This window comes from Diabrotica virgifera, chromosome 8 (genome assembly GCF_917563875.1).
Source record: "Diabrotica virgifera virgifera chromosome 8, PGI_DIABVI_V3a".
NCBI classification, from domain to species: Eukaryota; Metazoa; Arthropoda; class Insecta; order Coleoptera; family Chrysomelidae; genus Diabrotica; species Diabrotica virgifera.
In genome coordinates this window covers 69,439,187-69,460,405 of record NC_065450.1, presented here as the reverse complement: position 1 = coordinate 69,460,405, position 21,219 = coordinate 69,439,187, and the positions used below count along the sequence as shown (strand labels likewise).

General features: G+C 31.6%; 1 protein-coding gene across 1 annotated transcript in view; it reads left to right on the top strand.

The window, feature by feature from the left end:
- The window catches only part of LOC126889447 (uncharacterized), a 50,471-nt gene extending 29,832 nt beyond the window's left edge, over nucleotides 1–20,639 (top strand). Inside the window, exon 3 of the mRNA XM_050657762.1 lies at nucleotides 20,272–20,639. Coding sequence (XP_050513719.1) covers nucleotides 20,272–20,421 — 150 coding nt within the window. The 3' untranslated portion in view covers nucleotides 20,422–20,639. The remainder of the gene's footprint in view (nucleotides 1–20,271) is intronic.
- Nucleotides 20,640–21,219: the final 580 nt, after the last annotated feature.

Genomic DNA, 21,219 nt, shown 5'->3' with positions numbered 1-21,219 from the left:
GAATTACTTGTTTCTCAAGGACTAGCTTTTCGTTGATCCCATGAGAATTTAACGAGTCGTGATAACGGAAATTACTTAAGTTGTCTTGTATAGTTTGCTTTTGACAACTTCTTAGCTCAGCATTTACAACGGAATGCGAATAAATAAAAAGGTTTAGTTAGCTATATGTCTGACCAAACTTGCAATGAATTCCTGGAAACGATGAAAACAAAACATGTAGAAACTTTTGACGCTGTAAATTCTTTACTTAAAAACTACGGATCGATCAAACATATTTTTCCAGTTAAGCAATAATAGAGACAAAAAATCAGCAGTTAGAAGTGAAGCCAAGGCACTGCATAATAAAATGGATACCTCTCAGACAGATTAACTTGGATACTCTATTGACACTGATTTGGGCAAGGATTTTAAAACGAGTGAATGAAACAAGCAAAACGTTAGAAATTGTGGACTTAAACGTGTCAATTGGAATAGACTTAATGGCATTTGAGCTTTGTTGGAGACGTAAGAAATAAATTAAGCGAAATTGAATTAGAAGCCAAAAATATTTTTTTGTGGGGGCAATCTCAAACATATTCTATAAAATAGGCCTTCAAAAAACAAAGAAGAAAACAATTTTCGATGAAGCAGTTGACAGTGAAACAATTTTAAAGGGGCAAGAGATATTCAGAATTGAAGTACTCGTAAGTACCTATTTAATATTATATGCCACAATATTTCCCAAGATCTTTTAAAGAGAATATAATGCTAAAAGATGGTACATCAGCTGTTAGATGTTTTTTACGCTAAATAAAAAAGTCAAAAAGTGAATTAATATTGTATGCAAGGAATATAAAAAAGATGTTGATGAAACCAAAGAGAACTTGCATAATGAAACTATTCATTTTATAACGTTATGCGAAAATTTGAATACACATTTGAAAATTTGGTGTCATCCAGGATGTAAAGGCAACTTTTGCCATTTTTTAACTTTACTGCAAGTTTATTTGATGATACCAATTTCTAATGCGTCAGGCGAGCGGTCTTTTTTGGCTTTTAAAAAATAAAGATACATATATTGAAGGTCAAAGGGTCAAGAAAACCTAGAGGCATTATCACTATTGTATTATAAAAAAATGAAGAAGTGAAGCAACTAAATTTTGATAGTATGTATTAATATGGCAGTTTTCTAATGCGTATACTAATCATTATTTGGTATTTACAATATATATACTGTTATGATCTGCTTTTTATTAATTTTATATTAATTATTATTTATCTGATTAATTATTTAATTGTCGCAAATCATACATAAAAATGAATAAAAAATCTCAGGGTGCCTTTTTATACTATTAAAAAAAAAATCTAAATTATCTCACGTTATACTTATCTTCTCTCGTGGGTTCAGTATCTCTTAGTTGATCCTAATCGGGATAAAATAGGGAAAAGAAATAAAGCAAAATATTAAAATAAACATACAGAATTGTCTTTTATTTGTCAAAATCAATACTCAAAATCTATCAAATCTAAAACCTGTGGACACAGATGTCCGAATGAAATCTTTACCACTTAAATTTATTATAGTTAAAAAAACAATTTATCGGTTTGTTTCCGATGACTTTGGTAAAACAAACTAAACAAAACAAATTTATGTATTCGCAAAATTAGCTATACTTCCTATTTACTTTTAGAAATATTGGAATTTTAATTCATATGCCTTTTACTCAAAACTTTAGTTTCCGAACATAAAAATATCTTTCACATAAGTTGACTGACCTTTTGCTTCACTTCACTCTGATGTCTTCTCGTGACCCAAAAACAGCTCTCCCTCGTTGACTATGTCAAAGGCTACTCATCAAAGCCCTCTCCGTTTTCCAGCTTCAAAACTATCAGCATACCAGCACCAATTCTCCTACAAGCCGGGCCTCTTTTGACACGTACTCGATTCAAACAAAACTCCAAAAATTCTCTGCTCTCCTTCTCACAATAATACAGAATCAAAGAGGTATTTCGTCTCAATTTGATCTGTCTCTCGTTCCACTTTTCAACACTATTCTCCACTATCAAACAGCCACTGGTACTTGCTAACTATCTATCCACAAAAAAACGCCGAACTGCTCTTCAGCGATGCCAAAAACATAATGACTTCTTTTTCAAACTCTCTCAATCATTCAAACTACCTTTCCCCTTCCAACTTGCCAAGAATCAGAAACAATATTTTCTATTCAACAAACAAACAGTCATTTTCAAAATTATTCCGACCATCCTAATTACTTTCGGGGAAACTCTACAACATTTACTCGTGTTGAACAAAGATATTAAAATTCCAAACTTTCTTTTAAACCACTTTCCCAGAAAGTGATAATTACCTCTACCTGTGGATTCTATTGTTCCCGTAGTAAACAATCTTTTTCCATTATAAACCTAAATACATCGTCCTTTTCACTTTAATTATTCACAAAAGTCTTTAATGGTTCATCGGAAAACTCATTAAAAGAGAAATCCACTTACATCCAAACTAAATTCTAATAAATGTTTACAGCTCAATGTAGAGGGTGTATCAAATTTATGTGCCCGCGTTATTTAAAAAAAAATTAATTTAATTTTCATTTTGCTTTTGATTGATAAATTGAAAACACAATAATACATTGTAAATTATGATTCGGGAGTGCTCCTAGTAGCATTTAACGTAGTTTGGTTTGTTTATTTCTACTGCATCTTGAATTTAAATTTAGTATAGTCAAGAAAGAAAGTGAGCTAATTTTTGTCTTCTATATTTTTTAGAATATGTTTTTTTGTTTGTCATGTGTTGTTCTGCAGAACTTTCTGTTGATTTTTATATTTTTAAATGTATTTTTTGGAATATTGTTAATGTTTGCTATTTTTCTCGTTTGCTTTAAAAATCTTTTTAAAATTTTTTAAAAATGTATGGGTTTTACAATAAACATTTATAGTTAATGCAGTTTAATTCACATGTGTTTTTTTGTTAAAAAAAAATTGACAACAAATAGCAATGAAGAGGGCCCCTAAGTCTCTAATGCCCAGGGCCCGAAGTTAGGTTAAACAGGCACTGGGTAGAAAGTCCCTGAAAACTTCTATAATGTTTATTTTAAGAAGTTACAGGGGTGAATAAAAAAAGAGGAAATTGAGTGTGATTTTTAATTTCAAATATCCCATTCAATAGAAACTTTTGTTTTTTCGAAGGGACTTTCTACACTCAGTAATGATGTAATCTTTCATTCCGTGTCAAAATTTACAATTATGGACACCATGTCCGTGGTGATATTTTCCAAATCGAACATGCGCTATCTTTGTCATACAATGCACTGAATCAAATGGAATATGATGACAAGACAGTGACAAACAAGGCTACTAAATATTTGACACGGTTTTAGGAATATTTTGAGTTGTTTATTAAATAATATTGATAGTGCGTTCGATAAATAATTGATTTAAGACGTGAAAATAATTAAAATTAATTAGTGTTTATATTGTTTATTAAATATAGAAGCACTTTTTTGAAGTGCTTTCATATTTCTTCAACTGACTCTTCAGTTTGTTGTGATACAGTTCGGTTAATTGCCAGTTTCTCAGTGAGTTTATTTCTTATACTTTTTCTCTTGGTTTTATGGTTTTTATCTCTGACTAATTGTATTCTTAGATTCGCTTTTAAATAATTAGCATGTGGTTTAACCCCACATCAGCACCTTTTAAGCTACTGATAAGAGCTTAAGAGGGACCTTGCGGCACGGTGTTACTCATTCACTAGAACTTATCGAAGAAATTATCTGTTTTCTATTAGTTTCTTTGTTTCTCATTATTATACCCTTGTTTGAAAGATAATTTTAAGACCAAGGCGGATCTGTGAAAAAACGTCTATTTTTGGATGTGCGAGGTGGCATTCGGCTTTTTGCAGATAAAATTAGGTGACAACTTTAACAATAATAATTGACTTATGCTCCTTCTCAAAAATGCCCGGAACATTATTAAAAGAAATAAAATATCTAAAAAATTCGAAAAACATCGATTTTTTTCTAATTTTTGGCTTAGAACTTTAAAACGATTCATTTTGGAATAAAGTCGTAGGGAAATAAAATAAAGATAATTGAATTTTGTATGATGAACGACTGGTTAAAAATGTCTTAAATTATTACTCTTTCTGCAAAATTAGCCTGTTTTTATTCAATGTTTTTCAACCACTTTGGTTGACTTAGAACTTTGGTATTCGCTTAAAAAATTCTTACAACATACCTAAATTGTTCACCAAATTTCAATAAAATCGACTTGATAGATTTTGCAGAATAATGTTGCAATCTATTTTTTTTTTAAGTTCAAATTATTTAAAAACTTTCTGAAAAAAAAGTAGTACAGAATTAAAATCTAATTATTTAAACGGCCTCAGCATTGTTTTAAAATTATAAACAATTTTTTGGCTTATAAACAAATACAGTGAGGACGTTTGAGTTGGCATAAATTCATTTTCTCGAGAATAGACGTCTCTGGAGATAAATCCCGAAACAGGTCGATTTTTATTTTTAAATTCTAATTTTTTGGTATATATAGCATACTAGTGACGTCATCAATCTGGGCCTGATGACGTAATCGATGATTCTTTTAAATGAAAATAGGTGCCGTGTGATAGCTCAATCGAAAGGGTATTCAATTTGGTATTCACTAATATATACATTAGCATAATTATTTATACAGGGTTTGAATTAAAAAAAATAAAATTAAATTAATTCCAATATTTAGATTACGTCATCACACCCAGGTGGATGACGTCACTAGTATGATATTTATGCCAAAAAATTATAATTTAAAAATAAAAATCGTAATGATTTGGGATTTATCTCCAGAGTCGTCCATTCTCAAGAAAATGAATTTATTTCAACTCAAACGTCCCCACTGTATTTGTCTATAAGCTAGGGATGGGAAAAACCTAGCGGTTTAAACCTAAAACCGGTTTTTTACTTCGCAATAACCGGTTTTACCGGTTGTTTTTTGTCCCGGTTATAACCGGTTTTTTCTTTTTAAAGTAAAAACCGGTTATTAGGTTTTTACGGTGATTAAGATTAGGTTAGATATTATTTTGGATCCCAATCATAATTATTATTCTCAAGTAATTATTCCAAACAAAACCATAATTCAAATTTTATTTTATTTTATAAAATACAGAAGCAAACTGAAAGAGCAATCTCGTATCAGCCAGAAACAATTATTAAAATTTATTATAATATTTCCTTGAAAAGGTATTTGTAATCATAATATTTACGTAAGAAGTGATCTGGTTGAATTAGAGGCAAACATCATCTATTTTTCACACTTAACTCTTGACATTGAAAGTGGGTGAGTGACTTTTCCTGATTACCAAAAATAATGCTCTGACTATGAATATTGAATTAATGATTACGAATACGAATCTCCAAGAATTTCGCTAGGTTTTCAAAACGATACACTTATACAGAAAGTATTAAATGAGTTAAAATGTACCTATTCTACAAATATACAAACGTGTTAAAAGTAATACATGTTCTTTCGATAGTACTAATTTTGATCATATTGATATCGAGTTGAATGGAGTATCGCAAAATAAAGTGTATTGTAAATGTAACTTTGTAACCTATTGGATTAAAAAAAACAAAAACCGGTTTTTCCAAAAACCGGTTTTTTTGGCCGGTTATAACCGCCAGGTTAAACCGTAAGCAAAAAACCGGTATAACCGAAAACCGGTGTTTTGTCAAAAACCGTCATCCCTACTATAAGCCAAAACATTGTTTATAACTTTAAAACAGTGCTGAGGCCGCTTAAATAATCCGATTTTAATTCTGTAAAGTGTATTAGATAGGTAAGTAACCTCTTTATGTAAAAAAATTAGCAAACTACTAAATAGTCTACTTTCTGTTCAGAAAGTTCTTAAAAAATTTGAACTTTTTTAAAAAAATTTACATTGCAAAATTATCATGCAAAATCTATTAGGTCGATTTTAATGAAATTTGATGGACGGTTAAAGTATGCTGTAAGAATTTTTTAAGCGAATTATGAAGGTTCTAAGTGCAATCAAAGTGGTTGAAAACATTCTTTGAATAAAAACAGTCTTTTTTGCCCCCATATTTTCTATTTATTTCTATATTGCAGAAATAATCCTGTCGCCAGGGGGGGTACAACGGCCTCCTTAATTCAGATCGACTTTCCCAAGTTTTTTTATATATTTTGACCCGCAGAATACGAATTTTTTGGGTAACAGTTGATCCGGATGTCGATAACATTGTTATAGACAAAGAACTTGAGGAATTACATAACAGTGATTTCTTGCAAAACAAAACATCTTTTTGTATTTTTTGGGTCATTCTAGGCAAAAAATGCTCTGACAAGTTTATTCGTAGGATGCATAGTTTTCGAGATAACCGCGGTTGAACTTTCAAAAAATCGAAAATGTGCAATTTTTGAACTCGAATAACTTTTGATTAAAAAATAAAGTAGCAATTCTGCTTACCGCATTTGAAAGTTTAAGTCAAATTATATCGGTATTGATTATTTGCATTGCTAAAAATTTATTATTTTATTGTTAAACAAAGCTATAAAAACCTAGTGCGCGAGTGATGTTTTCAATGATTTCTCATTTAAAATCGAACGAGTAGGTAGAGTAGCTACAAGTGCAAGCGAGGCAATTTCTACGTAGCATGCGTTAAAACGCATGTATTAGGCACGGGAAACACTATGTGTTTATAGCTTTGTTAACCAATAAAAAAATTAATTTTTAGCAATGCAAATAGTCAAAACCGATATAATTTGACTTAAACTTTCAAATGCGGTAAGCAGAATTGCTACTTTATTTTTTAATCAAAAGTTATTCGGGTTCAAAAATTGCAATTTTAGATTTTTTGAAAGTTCAACCGCGGTTATCTCGAAAACTATGCATTCTACGAAAAAATTTGTAGAAATATTTTTTGCTTAAAATGACCCAAAAAATACAAAAAGATGTTTTATTTTGCGAGAAATCGCTGTTATGTAATTCCTTAAGTTCTTTGTCTATAACAATCTTATCGACATCCGGATCAACTGTTACCCAAAAAATTCGTATTCTACGGGTCAAAATATATAAAAAAAAACTTGGGTAAGTCCATCTGAATCAAGGAGGCCGTTGTACCCCCCCTGGCGACAGGACTAAAAGGGTAATAATTTCAGACATTTTAAACCAGACGTATAATATACAAAATTCAATTATCTTTATTTTCTTTATAAATATTAAAATTTTTTTTTATTAATGTTCCGGGTATATTTAAGAAGGAGCATAAGTCAATTATAATTACTGAAGTTGTCACTTAATTTTATCTGCAAAAATCCGAATGCCACCTCTCACATCCACCTCAAAACAGATCCTCCCTGGTCTATTTTACTTTTAAATAAACATTTAATAATTATTTAAATGTGATTTGACACGACCTAACCAAATTTATATTTATTTATGATGTGTCTATAAATAAAAGCACGTTATTGGATGCGTTGTAGGAAAATCCATCGGGATAAGTCGAATGAACCCGCAAGGGAAATTTCATTCCTATATCCTCTATTTGATGTGGGACATCTTGCATTATATTGCAATATCGACAGTGATTTCCACTTATATTGAAAACGATTTTATACGCTTGCTCTTTTTGCTGCTGTTGCTCTTTAAATATCCTCTGGGTAAAAAAAGCTTTCGCGAATAAAAACGGACAGGAAATAACAGTGTTAGAAGAGATTGTGACAATTGAATACGGTATATTTCTTTAAAAACGATTTATATGTTTAAATTTGATAAAAATAATAAAGTTTATCACCAACCGTCACTAAAGTCATTTATTATTGTACTCATTTGCCCTCATTTGCGGAAGTAAAGTAACACTTTATTGTACTGAAAGAAGAATTTTCCTTTACCTGCCGCTATTAATCAAATTAACCGAGATTGAATGTAAGTGGTCGATGGCAGTAATCAAATGGCCAGTATTTGAGTGGACTTTAGTCCACTGATGGTATTTATGATTATGAAATGAGTATTTACAATATTAAAAATATTGTACGCAATTTGCGATATTATCAATTAAATTTATGTCAAAAAGTGAAATTCTGTAGTATTTTGTAATTATATTCATATAAAATAAATTAAAACTTTACCGATTTAGTAATTATTTAATATTGATAACTATCGATTAAAAATCGAAAGCGGCCATCTTGCAAGTTATCTGTCATCACTGTCATGAAATTATTATGAGGTCTAAAATTTAAAAAGTTCTTAAATTGTAAATTGCAAGTAAGTGTTAAAACCAATATCAAATTATGTTGGCAAATATTATTTTATATCAATAAAAAATAACTTAACCTATTGTCAAAAAATATACCAGCAAACGAGAAGTAAACTCAACCTTCCCAGGGACATATCTGAGCTTCTTAGAGACAATACAAATATCAACAATGTCATACAGTTTTTAACGGAAATAGGAATAAAAGAATGATCCAGCGTTGGAAAATGAAATAACTATTAATCACTGTCAGGAATATAAATACTTGGGTCTTAAAATTACACAAGATGGAACGTTGGACAAGAATATCCAAGAAAGGTGCACACAAAGAAGGAAAGCTATCGCATTATTGAACAAAATCCTATGGGACCAAAGTATCTCCAAAGAAAATAAACGTAACATCTATAACAGCACTGTTAAGAGCATTATAACATACAGCAGCGAAGTTTGGCCACTTAAAGAAAAATCCGAAAATATGCTCAGAACAACTGAAATGGACTTCTGGAGAAAATCTGCTGGTATATCAAGAATACAAAAAATCAGAAATACAAGAATATTGGAGATAATGGATGTAAAGCATACAATAATGGACGATATAAAAACAAAGCAACTAAGATGGTTTGGCCACGTACAACGTATGGAAGAAGACAGATTACCCAAGCAAGTGCTACGATGGGCACCAAAAGGACGGCGGAAAAGAGGAAGACCTAGGAAAAGCTGGATAGAAGGAATCCATAGGGAAATCAGAGAAAGAGGCTTGAACGAAGACATGTGCTACGATCGAGAGCAATGGCGATTGGGAATCGGAAGACGTCGTAGAACGTTATGAACCGATTATATATATATATATATATATATATATATATATATATATATATATATATATATATATATATATATATATATATATATATATATATATATATATAATAATAAAAGGATAAAAGAATAAAGAATTTTTCAGGAATACTTTTGGTCAGTACATATATTTACTTAATATTACAATCTCTTTTTATTTTTAATATGTATTTTCTATTGTTGTCGTTTATAACCCCAGTGGTTCGGACGACAGTAAATTTAAAAAATATATGTTGGCGATAAAATTTTGTATGCACCACGTCAGTAAAGACTCCTTATCGAACTCGTCTGTAACTCGCCTCGCCCGCTACGCTCGCTCTTCTCGTAATATCAGACTCGTTCGAAGACTTTACTGACTTGGTACATAAATAACTATTATCTTCATGACAAAAAATATACACATCTAAAAATAGTTATTTACGTTACAAGACTAGAAAGTGGTGTTTTCAGGTCGAGCCAAGCAGATTCCAGGGCGAGCCGCATGCGAGCTCTTGAAGCTTGGAAAGACTTGAAAACACTAATGTTCTGTCGCGTTATGTATAATATTTTTCTAAGACCAACACTTTGATGTAAATTTCATTTGCTGTGTGGGACAATTCAAAATCCGCGTCAGAGAAAACCACCAGGGCCACCCACAAAATGGGTAATTTTTGATGTCTGGAATTTCCTAAACCTTTTGTCCGATTTAAGTGATTTTTTTAACATATTTTAGCCATATTTTTTAACAATATCGCTTTAATCATATTGTTGCTAGACAGGTAAACTGTCATTGTATACCGGGCGTACCAATCAAACTGTGATTTTTTCTGAAAGTACGCGTGACCCTGTGGAATATTCTAGCATTTATAAAATGCTGAAATTAATACCCAACTATAGTCTCAGGTTTTCTTAAAATTCATTTTTTTGTTTTTTGTTTTTGATTTGACCTTTGCTTTATAAACATATGTCCGTAAATGCTTCGTTTCCTAGATACGGGATGTCGAATTTTTATTTAAAAACTGACGATTTAGTTATTGCTCTGAAACCGGTTGAGATATGCAAATGCTGTTTGGTAGGTTTTAAGAGGTAGTTATTGCGCATTTTTTGACATACAATTAAGAATTTTATATTCACCATTGGCGTGCGTACGGATAATATTACCGACCTGTTTTTCTGACCTGGTTTTCACGACCAATTAGCCAGAATTCTGCAGGTGAAACAATACCCATTCCTTATTATTCACCCTTCTTCTTCTTCATATTTTTGTGTAGACATGACTCCGTCTGTTTTTCAGTGTGCCTTCAGTAAGTTGTCATTCCATCGTTTTCGTGGTCTTCCCACTGATCGTCTGCGGCTCTGTTTGCTTTATTCACCTGATCTTCCACTTCTGTTTCGAGCTTTCCGTAGCTGTATAGTGTGATGCCTAGATATTTAAACTCAATAACTTGTTCTATTATGTGACCCTCCAGCACTAATTTACATCTTATTACATTTGTTGTTATAACCATGCATTTAGTCTTTTTTGGGGAAATTAACATGTTAAATTTTCTAGCGGTTATATTAAATTGGTGCAGCATACGTTGTAAGGGCAGTACCTATCTCGGCCCAAGAAACGGATAGGTCTTTTAAAAATGTCCCAAGTCGGCGCAAAGATTAAAACTGCCCGATAAATCATCTTCACTTTGAGAGATTAGTATTGTGTCGTCTGTATAACAGATTATTTTAAGTTGTTTTTCTCCCATTTGGTATCCTTTTTTTGTTCTTACTTTTTTTATTATTTCATCCATGATCAGGTTGAACTATAGAGGACTCAGGGAGTCTCCCTGTCTTATCCCATTGCCAGCTTCAATTGGGTCAGTTAGTTCTTCACCTACTTTTACTCTTATTGTGTTGTTCTGGCATATATTTCCGATCGTTTTAATTATTCCTAGAGGTACCTCTCTTGCGTACAATAAAAGGATAACGTCTTTTAATTTGACCCTGTTAAATGCCTTTTTAAGGTCGACGAAACATAAGTATGCCGGTTTGTTGTATTCTAACAATTTCTCTTGAACCTGCCTCACTATAAAAATATAGCGTCAATGCATGATCTTCCCAACCTAAAACCTTGTTATTCTTTTGCTAATCTTATAATTGTATTCAGTTTGTTTGTTATCACTTTGGTCGTTTATGATTCACCCTGTAGTGCATTATATTTTCATATGTAGGTATTATGTTTCTTCTGTAATCTGTAATTTGTGTTTACCGGTAGGGGAACTTTTTTTGTTTATTAAAAATATAAATTATCGTTACCAATTAACTCAAACGAAAATCAAATATTGGTAAACTGTCTTAGGGGCAAAATACTAACATCCCAAGTCCCAAATGAATATCGTTAAGTTGTAGATGTAATCGAAACAGGTGAATGACACCGCACAACGTTAGCAACGAATTAAAGTGAAATGTTGACTAAATAACCTCTTGACGTGAACAGAATCTCTCTGGGGGATGACTTTGTACTTCCATGATACAATTGTAATTACTGGAATGAGTATAAAAGCGTTTCATTAGATATTTATCTCTAATTTAAATTAATACGATAACGCATACCTACTTACGGGTTAATGAAACATCGTACAAAAGAGATTGAATATCAAAAACATAAATGTTATGTTTATATAGTGCAGCCGATATGTGAACCAATTGTGCATTTAATGATAGAAGAATATAATTTGGACCACATATACTACACATTATAAAGGTTCAAATTTAGATATGAGGCCATCTCAGATTTCCCCTTTTACAAAAATGGCGGGCATTCAAAATGGCGGCTATACATATGTGACTAATAGCACGATAACTTTTGAACGAGACGTCCGATTTCAACCAAATTTGGTATATAGGTTCTTTTTTATGTAAAGGATCGAGGTCTTGAACGGGAAGAATCGGTTTACCAAAAGTTGTGCTTCTCCTGGCTTTTATGTAAAAATATGTTGTTTATTTTTCAATTCTTTCACCCTGTATATATTAATTTTTCAAAAAGTTAATACAGCCATTGAAACGACCGTAAAAATATTTTTTAGGAAATATTTTGAATTGTTTAATTATGTTAATTACCATTTAATAAATGTATAACGTATGTACCTATGTGCGACAGATTCGTGCAAATATTATAAGAATTATTTTGTATTTAATAGTAGAGGCATATAACTTAGACCACATATACTACATATATAGAGGTTTAAATTTCGATATAAGGCCATCTCAGATTTTGCCTTTTACAAAAATTGAGGGCATTCAAAATGGCGACTAAACTTATATGTGACTAATAGCACGATAACTTTTGAACGAAAAGTTCGATTTCAGCCAAATTTGACATCAATGTTCTTTTTTTGATGACTAAGATCGAGATCTTGAACCGGAAGAATAGGTTTACCAGAAGTTGTGCTTTTACTGTTTTGTTATGTAAAAATATGTTGCTGTTTTTTTTTTCACTTCTTTCACCCTGTATATATTAATTTTTCAAAAAGGTAATACCGGCATTGAAAATAGCGTAGATATATTTTTTACGAAATATTTTGAACTTTTTAGTTATGTCAATTACAATTTAATAAATGCATAACGTATCTTCACATGTACAATGTGCGGCAGATTTATTTTGAATGCCCGCCTTTTTAGTAAAAAACAAAATCTGAGATGACCTCATATCTGCATTTGAACCTTTGGATGTGTAGTATGTGTGGTCCAAATTATATGCTTTTACCATTAAATGCACAATAATTCTTATACTATTTGCACGAATCTGCCGCACATAGTTTCATAGGTATATGTGAAGATACGTTATGCATTTATTAATTGATAATTAACATAACTAAAGAGTTAAAAATATGTTTTAAATAATATTTTTACGCCATTTTCAACGCCGGTATTACCTTTTTAAAAATTTATATATACAAGGTGAAAGAATTGAAAAAATAAACAACATATTTTTACATCAAAAATCAGGAAAAACACAACTTCTGATAAACCTATTCTTCTGGTTCAAGACCTTGATATAATACATCAAAAAAATAACCAATATACCAAATTTGGTTGACCTCTGACTTTTCGTTCAAAAGTTATCGTGCTATTAGTCATATATGTACAGTCGCCATTTTGAATGCCCGCCATTTTGTAAAAGGCAAAATCTGAGATGGCCTCATATCTAAATTTGAACCTTTGTATGTGTAGTTTATGTGTTTCAAATTAAATGCTTCTATCAATAAATGCACAAGAATTCTTATAATATTTGCACGAGTCTGCCGCACATAGGTACATGTGAAGTTATTCATTTGTTAAATGTTAATTAACATAACTACAAAGTTTAAAATATTTCCTAAAAAATATTTTTACTCTCTTTTCAATGCCGGTATAACCGTTTTGAAAAATTAATATATACAAGGTGAAAGAATTGAAAAAATAAACAACATATTTTTACATCAAAAATCAGGAAAAACACAACTTCTGATAAACCTATTCTTCTGGTTCAAGACCTTGATATAATACATCAAAAAAATAACCAATATACCAAATTTGGTTGACCTCTGACTTTTCGTTCAAAAGTTATCGTGCTATTAGTCATATATGTACAGTCGCCATTTTGAATGCCCGCCATTTTGTAAAAGGCAAAATCTGAGATGGCCTCATATCTAAATTTGAACCTTTGTATGTGTAGTTTATGTGTTTCAAATTAAATGCTTCTATCAATAAATGCACAAGAATTCTTATAATATTTGCACGAGTCTGCCGCACATAGGTACATGTGAAGTTATTCATTTGTTAAATGTTAATTAACATAACTACAAAGTTTAAAATATTTCCTAAAAAATATTTTTACTCTCTTTTCAATGCCGGTATAACCGTTTTGAAAAATTAATATATACAAGGTGAAAGAATTGAAAAAAACAACATATTTTTACATGAAAAATCAGAAATAACACAACTTCTGGTAAACCGATTCTTCCGGTTCAAGAACTCGATCTTATACACCAAAAAAAGAACCCATATACCAATCTTGGTTAAAGTCGGACTTTTCGTTCAAAAGTTATCGTGCTATTAGTCACATATGTATCGTCGCCATTTTGAATGCCCGCCATTCTAGTAACAGGTAAAATCTGAGATGGCCTCGTATCTAATTTTGAACCTTTGTATGTGTAGTATATGTGGTCCAATTTATATGTTTCTATCATTAAATGCACAATTCTTATAATATTTGCACGAATCTGCCGCACTAACATGGAATTAGCCACAGTTAGGTTATAACGACAATTATATATTTTACTTAAAAATAGGTACTTGACGTTTCGATATCTATTCCTGAAATCTTTATTACAAGAAATTAAGAGTCTTCGAGGATTAAGTTTATTAAAAAGGTGTGTACAACCGCTAATTGTTGTTATTGAGGGTCATGTCAGATCACTTTCAACAAACATTGAGGTATGAATTTGCTATGCCTATGATGGTTGTAGGCAACAGCCAGCTTTGGCTGGAAGATATGAGATGGATGTTTTTATACTCGGTGATGCATCAAATTCTAATTATTCTGTGTATTTATACAATAATTATTATATTTATGTGTTATGTGATTTTATGTTTAGGAGTATTCGTAATAATGAGTATTGGGGTAAAAAATTGTGAATTATGTTTTTTATGTATTGTGTGTTGCATATTGTGAAGTGTATGATAGAGATCTATGCTTTACATTTTCCTATCCTGATAGGTCTGCTGCATTCTGCTGCTATCAGACCTTGGTTTCCAATACGTAAAAAGAAGTGAGCAACAAATCATACCAATAATAGAGGATAGAAAAATGTAAAAAAACATATATCTCATATCTTCCAGCCAAACCTGGCTGTTGCCTACAACCATCATAGGCAAAGTACATTCAAACCTCAATGTTTGTTGACTTCTTCTTATGGTGCCTTGTACCTGTGGTACGTTGGCGAATTAACTTAAAAAAAGGGGGCTTCGATATTTTCAGCCTTTGGACGAAAGGTCTGGAGGCGAACGTAATCCCGACCATGAACGGGGAGTCGAGGTACGGTCTCAAGAACTCTTATTGATAGACGAGTAATGGCACATGGGCTGCCAATTTTATATTTACCGAAGTGGAAATCGAAACTTCAAGTATTTTTAGGTAAAATATGTAATTGTCATTACAACTTAACTGTGACTAATATCACTTGAATTGGATGAAAATATAAGTAGAATGTACTCACAATATTTCCTGCAATTTTATTATGTTTTAGGTCCTTTATTATTTCTTTGACTTCATTCAAAGTTGGTTCCACGGCCCTTCTCCATCTACTTGCTAATTCTCATTTACCTCTATAGTTTCTCTTGTTAGTCTGTATTTTAGAGATCTTCGAAGTATTCCACTTATCTTCTTAATTTTTCTGTTGTTTCCCTACAAGTAAACCTTCTTTGTTTCTGCAATACTTTGTATTATTCTTATTAGTTTCTCTGCATTTCTTAACTTCTTGGTAGAAATTGTTTACCCCTTCTTTTAACTTTTCTTTTTCTAGTAACAAAGTTTTCGTATTTTGGGTATTTTCTCTGTATGTTTATAGTTTTGCTCTGTTTCTTCTTACCAAAGCTGTCCTACATTCTTTATCAAACCAATATTGACATACGATGCTTGTTATAAATAATTTGTTTGTTAATCACGGTGGTACATCAACATCACAATAAATAACGGAAATAGTTATTTTCCTAACTAGTGCGAAAAGTCATACTTTCCGCACGCGATTGCAGTTCGAAAAGTCGAGGGCGGAAAAGAGACTTTCCGCAAGAGTTTGCGAAAAAGAGACTTTCCGCAAGAGTTAGGAACAATATTTTTTCTACGAGCGTTTAAAAAATGACCAAATCTTAATTAATTAATTGAATTAAAAAATAACGCTAATAAGTTAAAATAATCAAGAATTAAAGTCAATGCGGTGCCTAAATACCTGTTATGCAGTAATGAATGGTGTATATCAATACAGGTTTTAATATTTTAAAGTCATAGCAACGATGTCAAACAAAGCAATTATTGTCAAAAAGGACGTCATACACTTTAAAATTTCGACGCATCTTTACTTACGAATTTTAAAATAATTCAGTGATTTAGATGGCATCAAGTGACGAAGAACTACCCCCATCTATTCTCGACGTTGTCAATAATCTTGATCTGTTACCGGAAAAATTAGTAAATTCAGTGCGGAAAAGTAGTGCGGAAAAGTAAAACTTTCCAAACTAAAATAACAATTTACTGTTTTTTACCATTCTGCAAATACAGGGTGTTCTACAAATAAACGTTAAAATGTATAGATACTTACGTAATAGATAATAGAATATTGTATAGGGCGTCAAATAAGTTATTTCATCAATAACATAGGTACCATGACGTCACTTTTACTTTCACTCCCTAGGGAGGAAAAGTACGACTTTGCTCCCTGCAATCAGATCAGGAAAAGTATACTTTCGATAGAGGTAGGTGGAAAACATATAATTGTATCTCCTACCTTCACATTGAACTTAAAATTAAATGATGATGATACTGGCAACGCATCCAAAATAGCGTTGAGAAACATTTATAATTTTGTGTATACTAAAATTCAAGATAGTTTATAATTTGACTATGGAATGTATTTCTTGATAACGTGTAATGACGTTTAATTTATTTTTTGATAGATATAAGATGGATAGATTATTACCGGCAGCATATACTTAATGCTTGAAATATTTGTAAATTATTCTGAATATTTAACGCATGTATGTACACAACGAAGGTAACTACTACAATGTAGTATCGTTGATTGAAATATTAATATGGGGTAGTATGCATATTCCCTATCTATTATTGCAAAAAACTAGAAATTAGTACATTTTTGTTCAATATTTACTTTAATTTGTAACGCACCTGACTAAATTTATATTCTAAGGGTAATGATTTATTTTATTCTACAATTTACTTCCTGTAAAAATGATTCACACTGAGATCATCTTATTAATTTCAAATTAGCATAGTTTGATTCTTCAACTGATCGAGATTCAAGTTTTCTCTCAGATTTAGATTTCCTTAGATTTAGATTAAAAATATTGGAAAAAGCTCCGACCTAAAAACAACACCCTGTAGGTACATTATTTTTTTTAATGGATTCTCCACTTAAAAATAGGATGAACAACTAAAGTTAGTGGTATATTAGTGAATAAATAATAAAAACCCAACAAAAAATAAATTACTTTAATCAACGAATTACCTTAGAATCTTAAAAATAAAAAAAAAGAATGTGTGTGTACTTTGTACGCACGTAAGAAGTTATACTTCTATTATTATGATTTCAACGAAATTAATATACTTAACAGATTATTTATATTTTATTTAAATATTAAACTAACTTTCTTTACTTACCACTTTTAAGAAATTTTTATTAAAACGATACCAAAAATATAAAAAAAAAATAATATAAATCGTCCGGGATTTGAACCCGGGACCTCTTGATCTCCTCTATATTCCCTTTGCTTTGGCAGGTTACAAGATTTCTCATACATACTGACAAATTTAATAGACCCAGTGAAGTATACAAAAATACTTTAAATATGTATACACCGTTCTTAGGCGTCAACGCCCTTCGGTAGGAATCTATGGAGGAGTATCACCAAGCCGCAAGCCCTTATCTCTTGCCGTACCGCTCCTCCATAGGCCGATCCGACGCCAGTTTATCCAGACCAAGCCGTAGACTCTATTGAGTTTTATACTACGGCGTTGGCCTTTTATAAATTTCATGACCTAGCTGAGGCTCGAACCAGCGACCGCAAATCGCAAATCCACTAAACTTGTCGATCGACTGCGCCCCAGCTAACTGGACCGTCAAGACGAAATACTTTAAATATACTTACTATTATTATAAAATATCTTATTCCCGAGGAAGACAAATCCAAAGACACAAAAGTTATAATAAATAATGCATTTACTAAAAACACTAATATATCCTTTTATATGATATAATGACTTATTTGCGCTGACAGCGCTGAGACATACATATCTTGAAAGATTAGCAACCAAATACATACTGTCTGTGTGCGCATGCGCCCGGCATTATAAAATTTCACTCTCGATCGTAAAGAAGTATAACTTCAAAAAATATAAATAAAAATTTGCTCACCAATAACTTATTGAAACTAAATCTTGCTATTTTTGTAATTTGTCGTGACTTACTTCCTAATCTCGTTTGTGTTATTTTTAATTTCTTGGAAGGCGTCTGGAATCCGTTAAAGAAGTTCTTCCCTACTATGTATTTCATCGTTATAAACCTTGGATTTTAAATATCCCCAAACATAATAGACGATAGGATTAAAATCACATGATCGTGAAGGCCAGACATGAGGACCGCCTCTACCAATCCATCTATTAGAAAAATTGTCAGATAAAAATTCTCTAACTATGCGCCTGTAGTGTGGTGAAGCACCAACATGAAAGTACATATCCCACCTGTACATATTGATATTTTCATCATCTAGAAGTACTGGTATAGCGATTTGTATAAGAAACGAGGAAAGTGCTACTTTTTCTCCCGAGAATGAAGTTTACTGCCCGACGCGTAGCGGAGGGCAGTAATCATTCAAGGGAGGAAAAGGCACTTTACTCCCATGTTATACATATGATTTTTCCACCTTCCTCAAATAATAATTCATTTTTTCATTTTTAAATAATTTGTTTATGTAACTAACAAAATTTATTAGAGAACTAAAACTAACAAGTAGGTACAGTAGAACTGTCAACTGTCAAATATACGTCAAATTATTAATGTAAACATTGTTAAACCAAAATAACAATTTACTGTTTTTTACCATTCTGCAAAATACAGAGTGTTCTAAAAAATAAACGTTAAAATGTATAGATACTTACGTAATAGGAAATAGAATATTGTACAGGGCGTCAATAAGTTATTTCATCAATGACATACCATGACGTCACTTTTAGGGAGGAAAAGCACTTTTACTCCCTAGGGAGGAAAAGTACGACTTTGGTCCCTACAATCGGGCCAGGAAAAATATACTTTCGGTAGAGGTAGGTGGAAAAAATATTTTCTAAAAAATTTAAATACACTTCACCGATTAGGGTGGGAGGTAAAATATCTGGTCCTATTAATTTGTTAACAAAAATATTCCACACGTTGCTCTTCCCAAACGTGTGAGTCTCTGAAATTATATAACCCATCTTTCTTGAATTTTGCTTCATCCGTGAATAAACATCTGTTTACAATCCTTGAATTTCAATTTCTTATAATCCTTGGATTTCGTGTGGTCCACTTACTAAAATCAATTCTAAGTGCTGAATATAAAATAAATATACAGTGTGGTTAAAAAGTTGCCAGTCGTACCTATTTAAATTTTTTGTTTTTACTTTTTGTTTTTACTTCGAGCTTTTGTAATTCACATAATTTCAGAATTCAAATTCAACATTTTACCAGAAAAAACATTTTGCCGAAAATTCAAAGTATACCGCTAAATTTAGTTTTTCGTCCTCTTTTTGCGTGCATTTTTAAAAAAATTAATGTATATGATGTTGTTTTTGGGTCGAAGAATTTTTGCAATATTTTTTAATCCGGACCTGGATTTTTGATAATTATAAATAAATTAGCTAATTAATTGATTTAACACCTTAAAGACTATTCGCGTGTCAAATATAAAATAAATATACAGTGTGGTTAAAAAGTTGTAAGTCGTATTTCAATTTCTTTTCTAATTTGAGTTCTCGCAATTCACCAAAATTTTACCAGAAAAAAACATTTCCATATATTTTTCCAATATTTTTTAATCCGGATCTGGATTTTTTAGAAATATAAATAAATTAATTGATTGAACACCTTAAAGAATATTTGCGTGCCAAATATAAAATAAATATACAGTGTGATTAAAAAGTTTTGAACCAAATAAGAAAATAGCAAAACACCCAGTAACTATGTTATTGATGAAGTAAGACCCATTAAGTATGGTATTTTTGAGACCACCTAAGTGTCCCCTTTCTACAGTTAACGTATGTTACTTTCCCAATGAAACATCCTGTATACGTTTTTAAACAAAACTTTCAGTTTGTCGCCCATTTAAACTACTATTCTTGCTTGTTTTTTTTTGCTGTCTTGTTTACGTCTAATACATCTTTCGTTTGTTTTAGTCTAATGAGGCGGCCTTGGAACGAGAAATAGAGGAAGTAATTGTCAACGCATCAAAGTCAGCAAAAAAATCGCCTGAAAAGAAAAGAGACTGCGAAGAATCTCAGCCGACAGATCGACCAGTATTCATTAGGACCTATTCAATAGCATAAACGTGCAGATAGACACTTGAATTCGTATTTTGATGTAAAGTGAAAATAAATGTGAATATTTTTTATTTTAAAAATGTTAAATTGTAAACAAAATTTCGAAGATTTATGTAAAATGTGTTTTTTTGATATTTGATAGACAGTTTAAGGTAATTAATAATTGGAGTCATTTATACGATTTAATATGAGCAGAGGACAATAAACAAAACTTAAGAAAATAACATTTTGAGATTTTTTATTTCTTAATTATTCTTCTTCTCCTTCCTTTGTTTGGCATCATAGCCCCTTTTTGAGGAGGGGGGAGGAAATCTTTATAAGATTATCAGAAGAGACAGCAGTATCCCAAGAAAAGTCTGGGGCACTACCCTCCCCTCCAATGTGTGGGATTCAGTCCGATGGCCAGGTCCAGACACCCGGCGATATGGCACAGACGAGCGAGTCGACCACGCGAACTCAACTGCCTACCCACAAAAACTCCGATATAACTCAAATTTTATGGACAACTTCGATAGACTGGACTGAAATAATAATCAAAACTTCTGGTATTTAACTAAAAAAATTACTTACAATTGCTAAAAATTAAAATTATAATAATGACAATCACTTTTACAAATATGTTCATATATTTCCCATTGAAAATAGTTTATCACTAAAACTCCCTCATTTCCGGCGACAGGAACTCGGTACGTGTTCTTAGGGCTTGTCCATGTGTGGGCGGTTTGCCAACGTCGACTGCGCGGTTTACCTGTTTTACTTGATCTCACCCTAATGCCGCCTTTGAAGTTTCACCCTAATACCAAG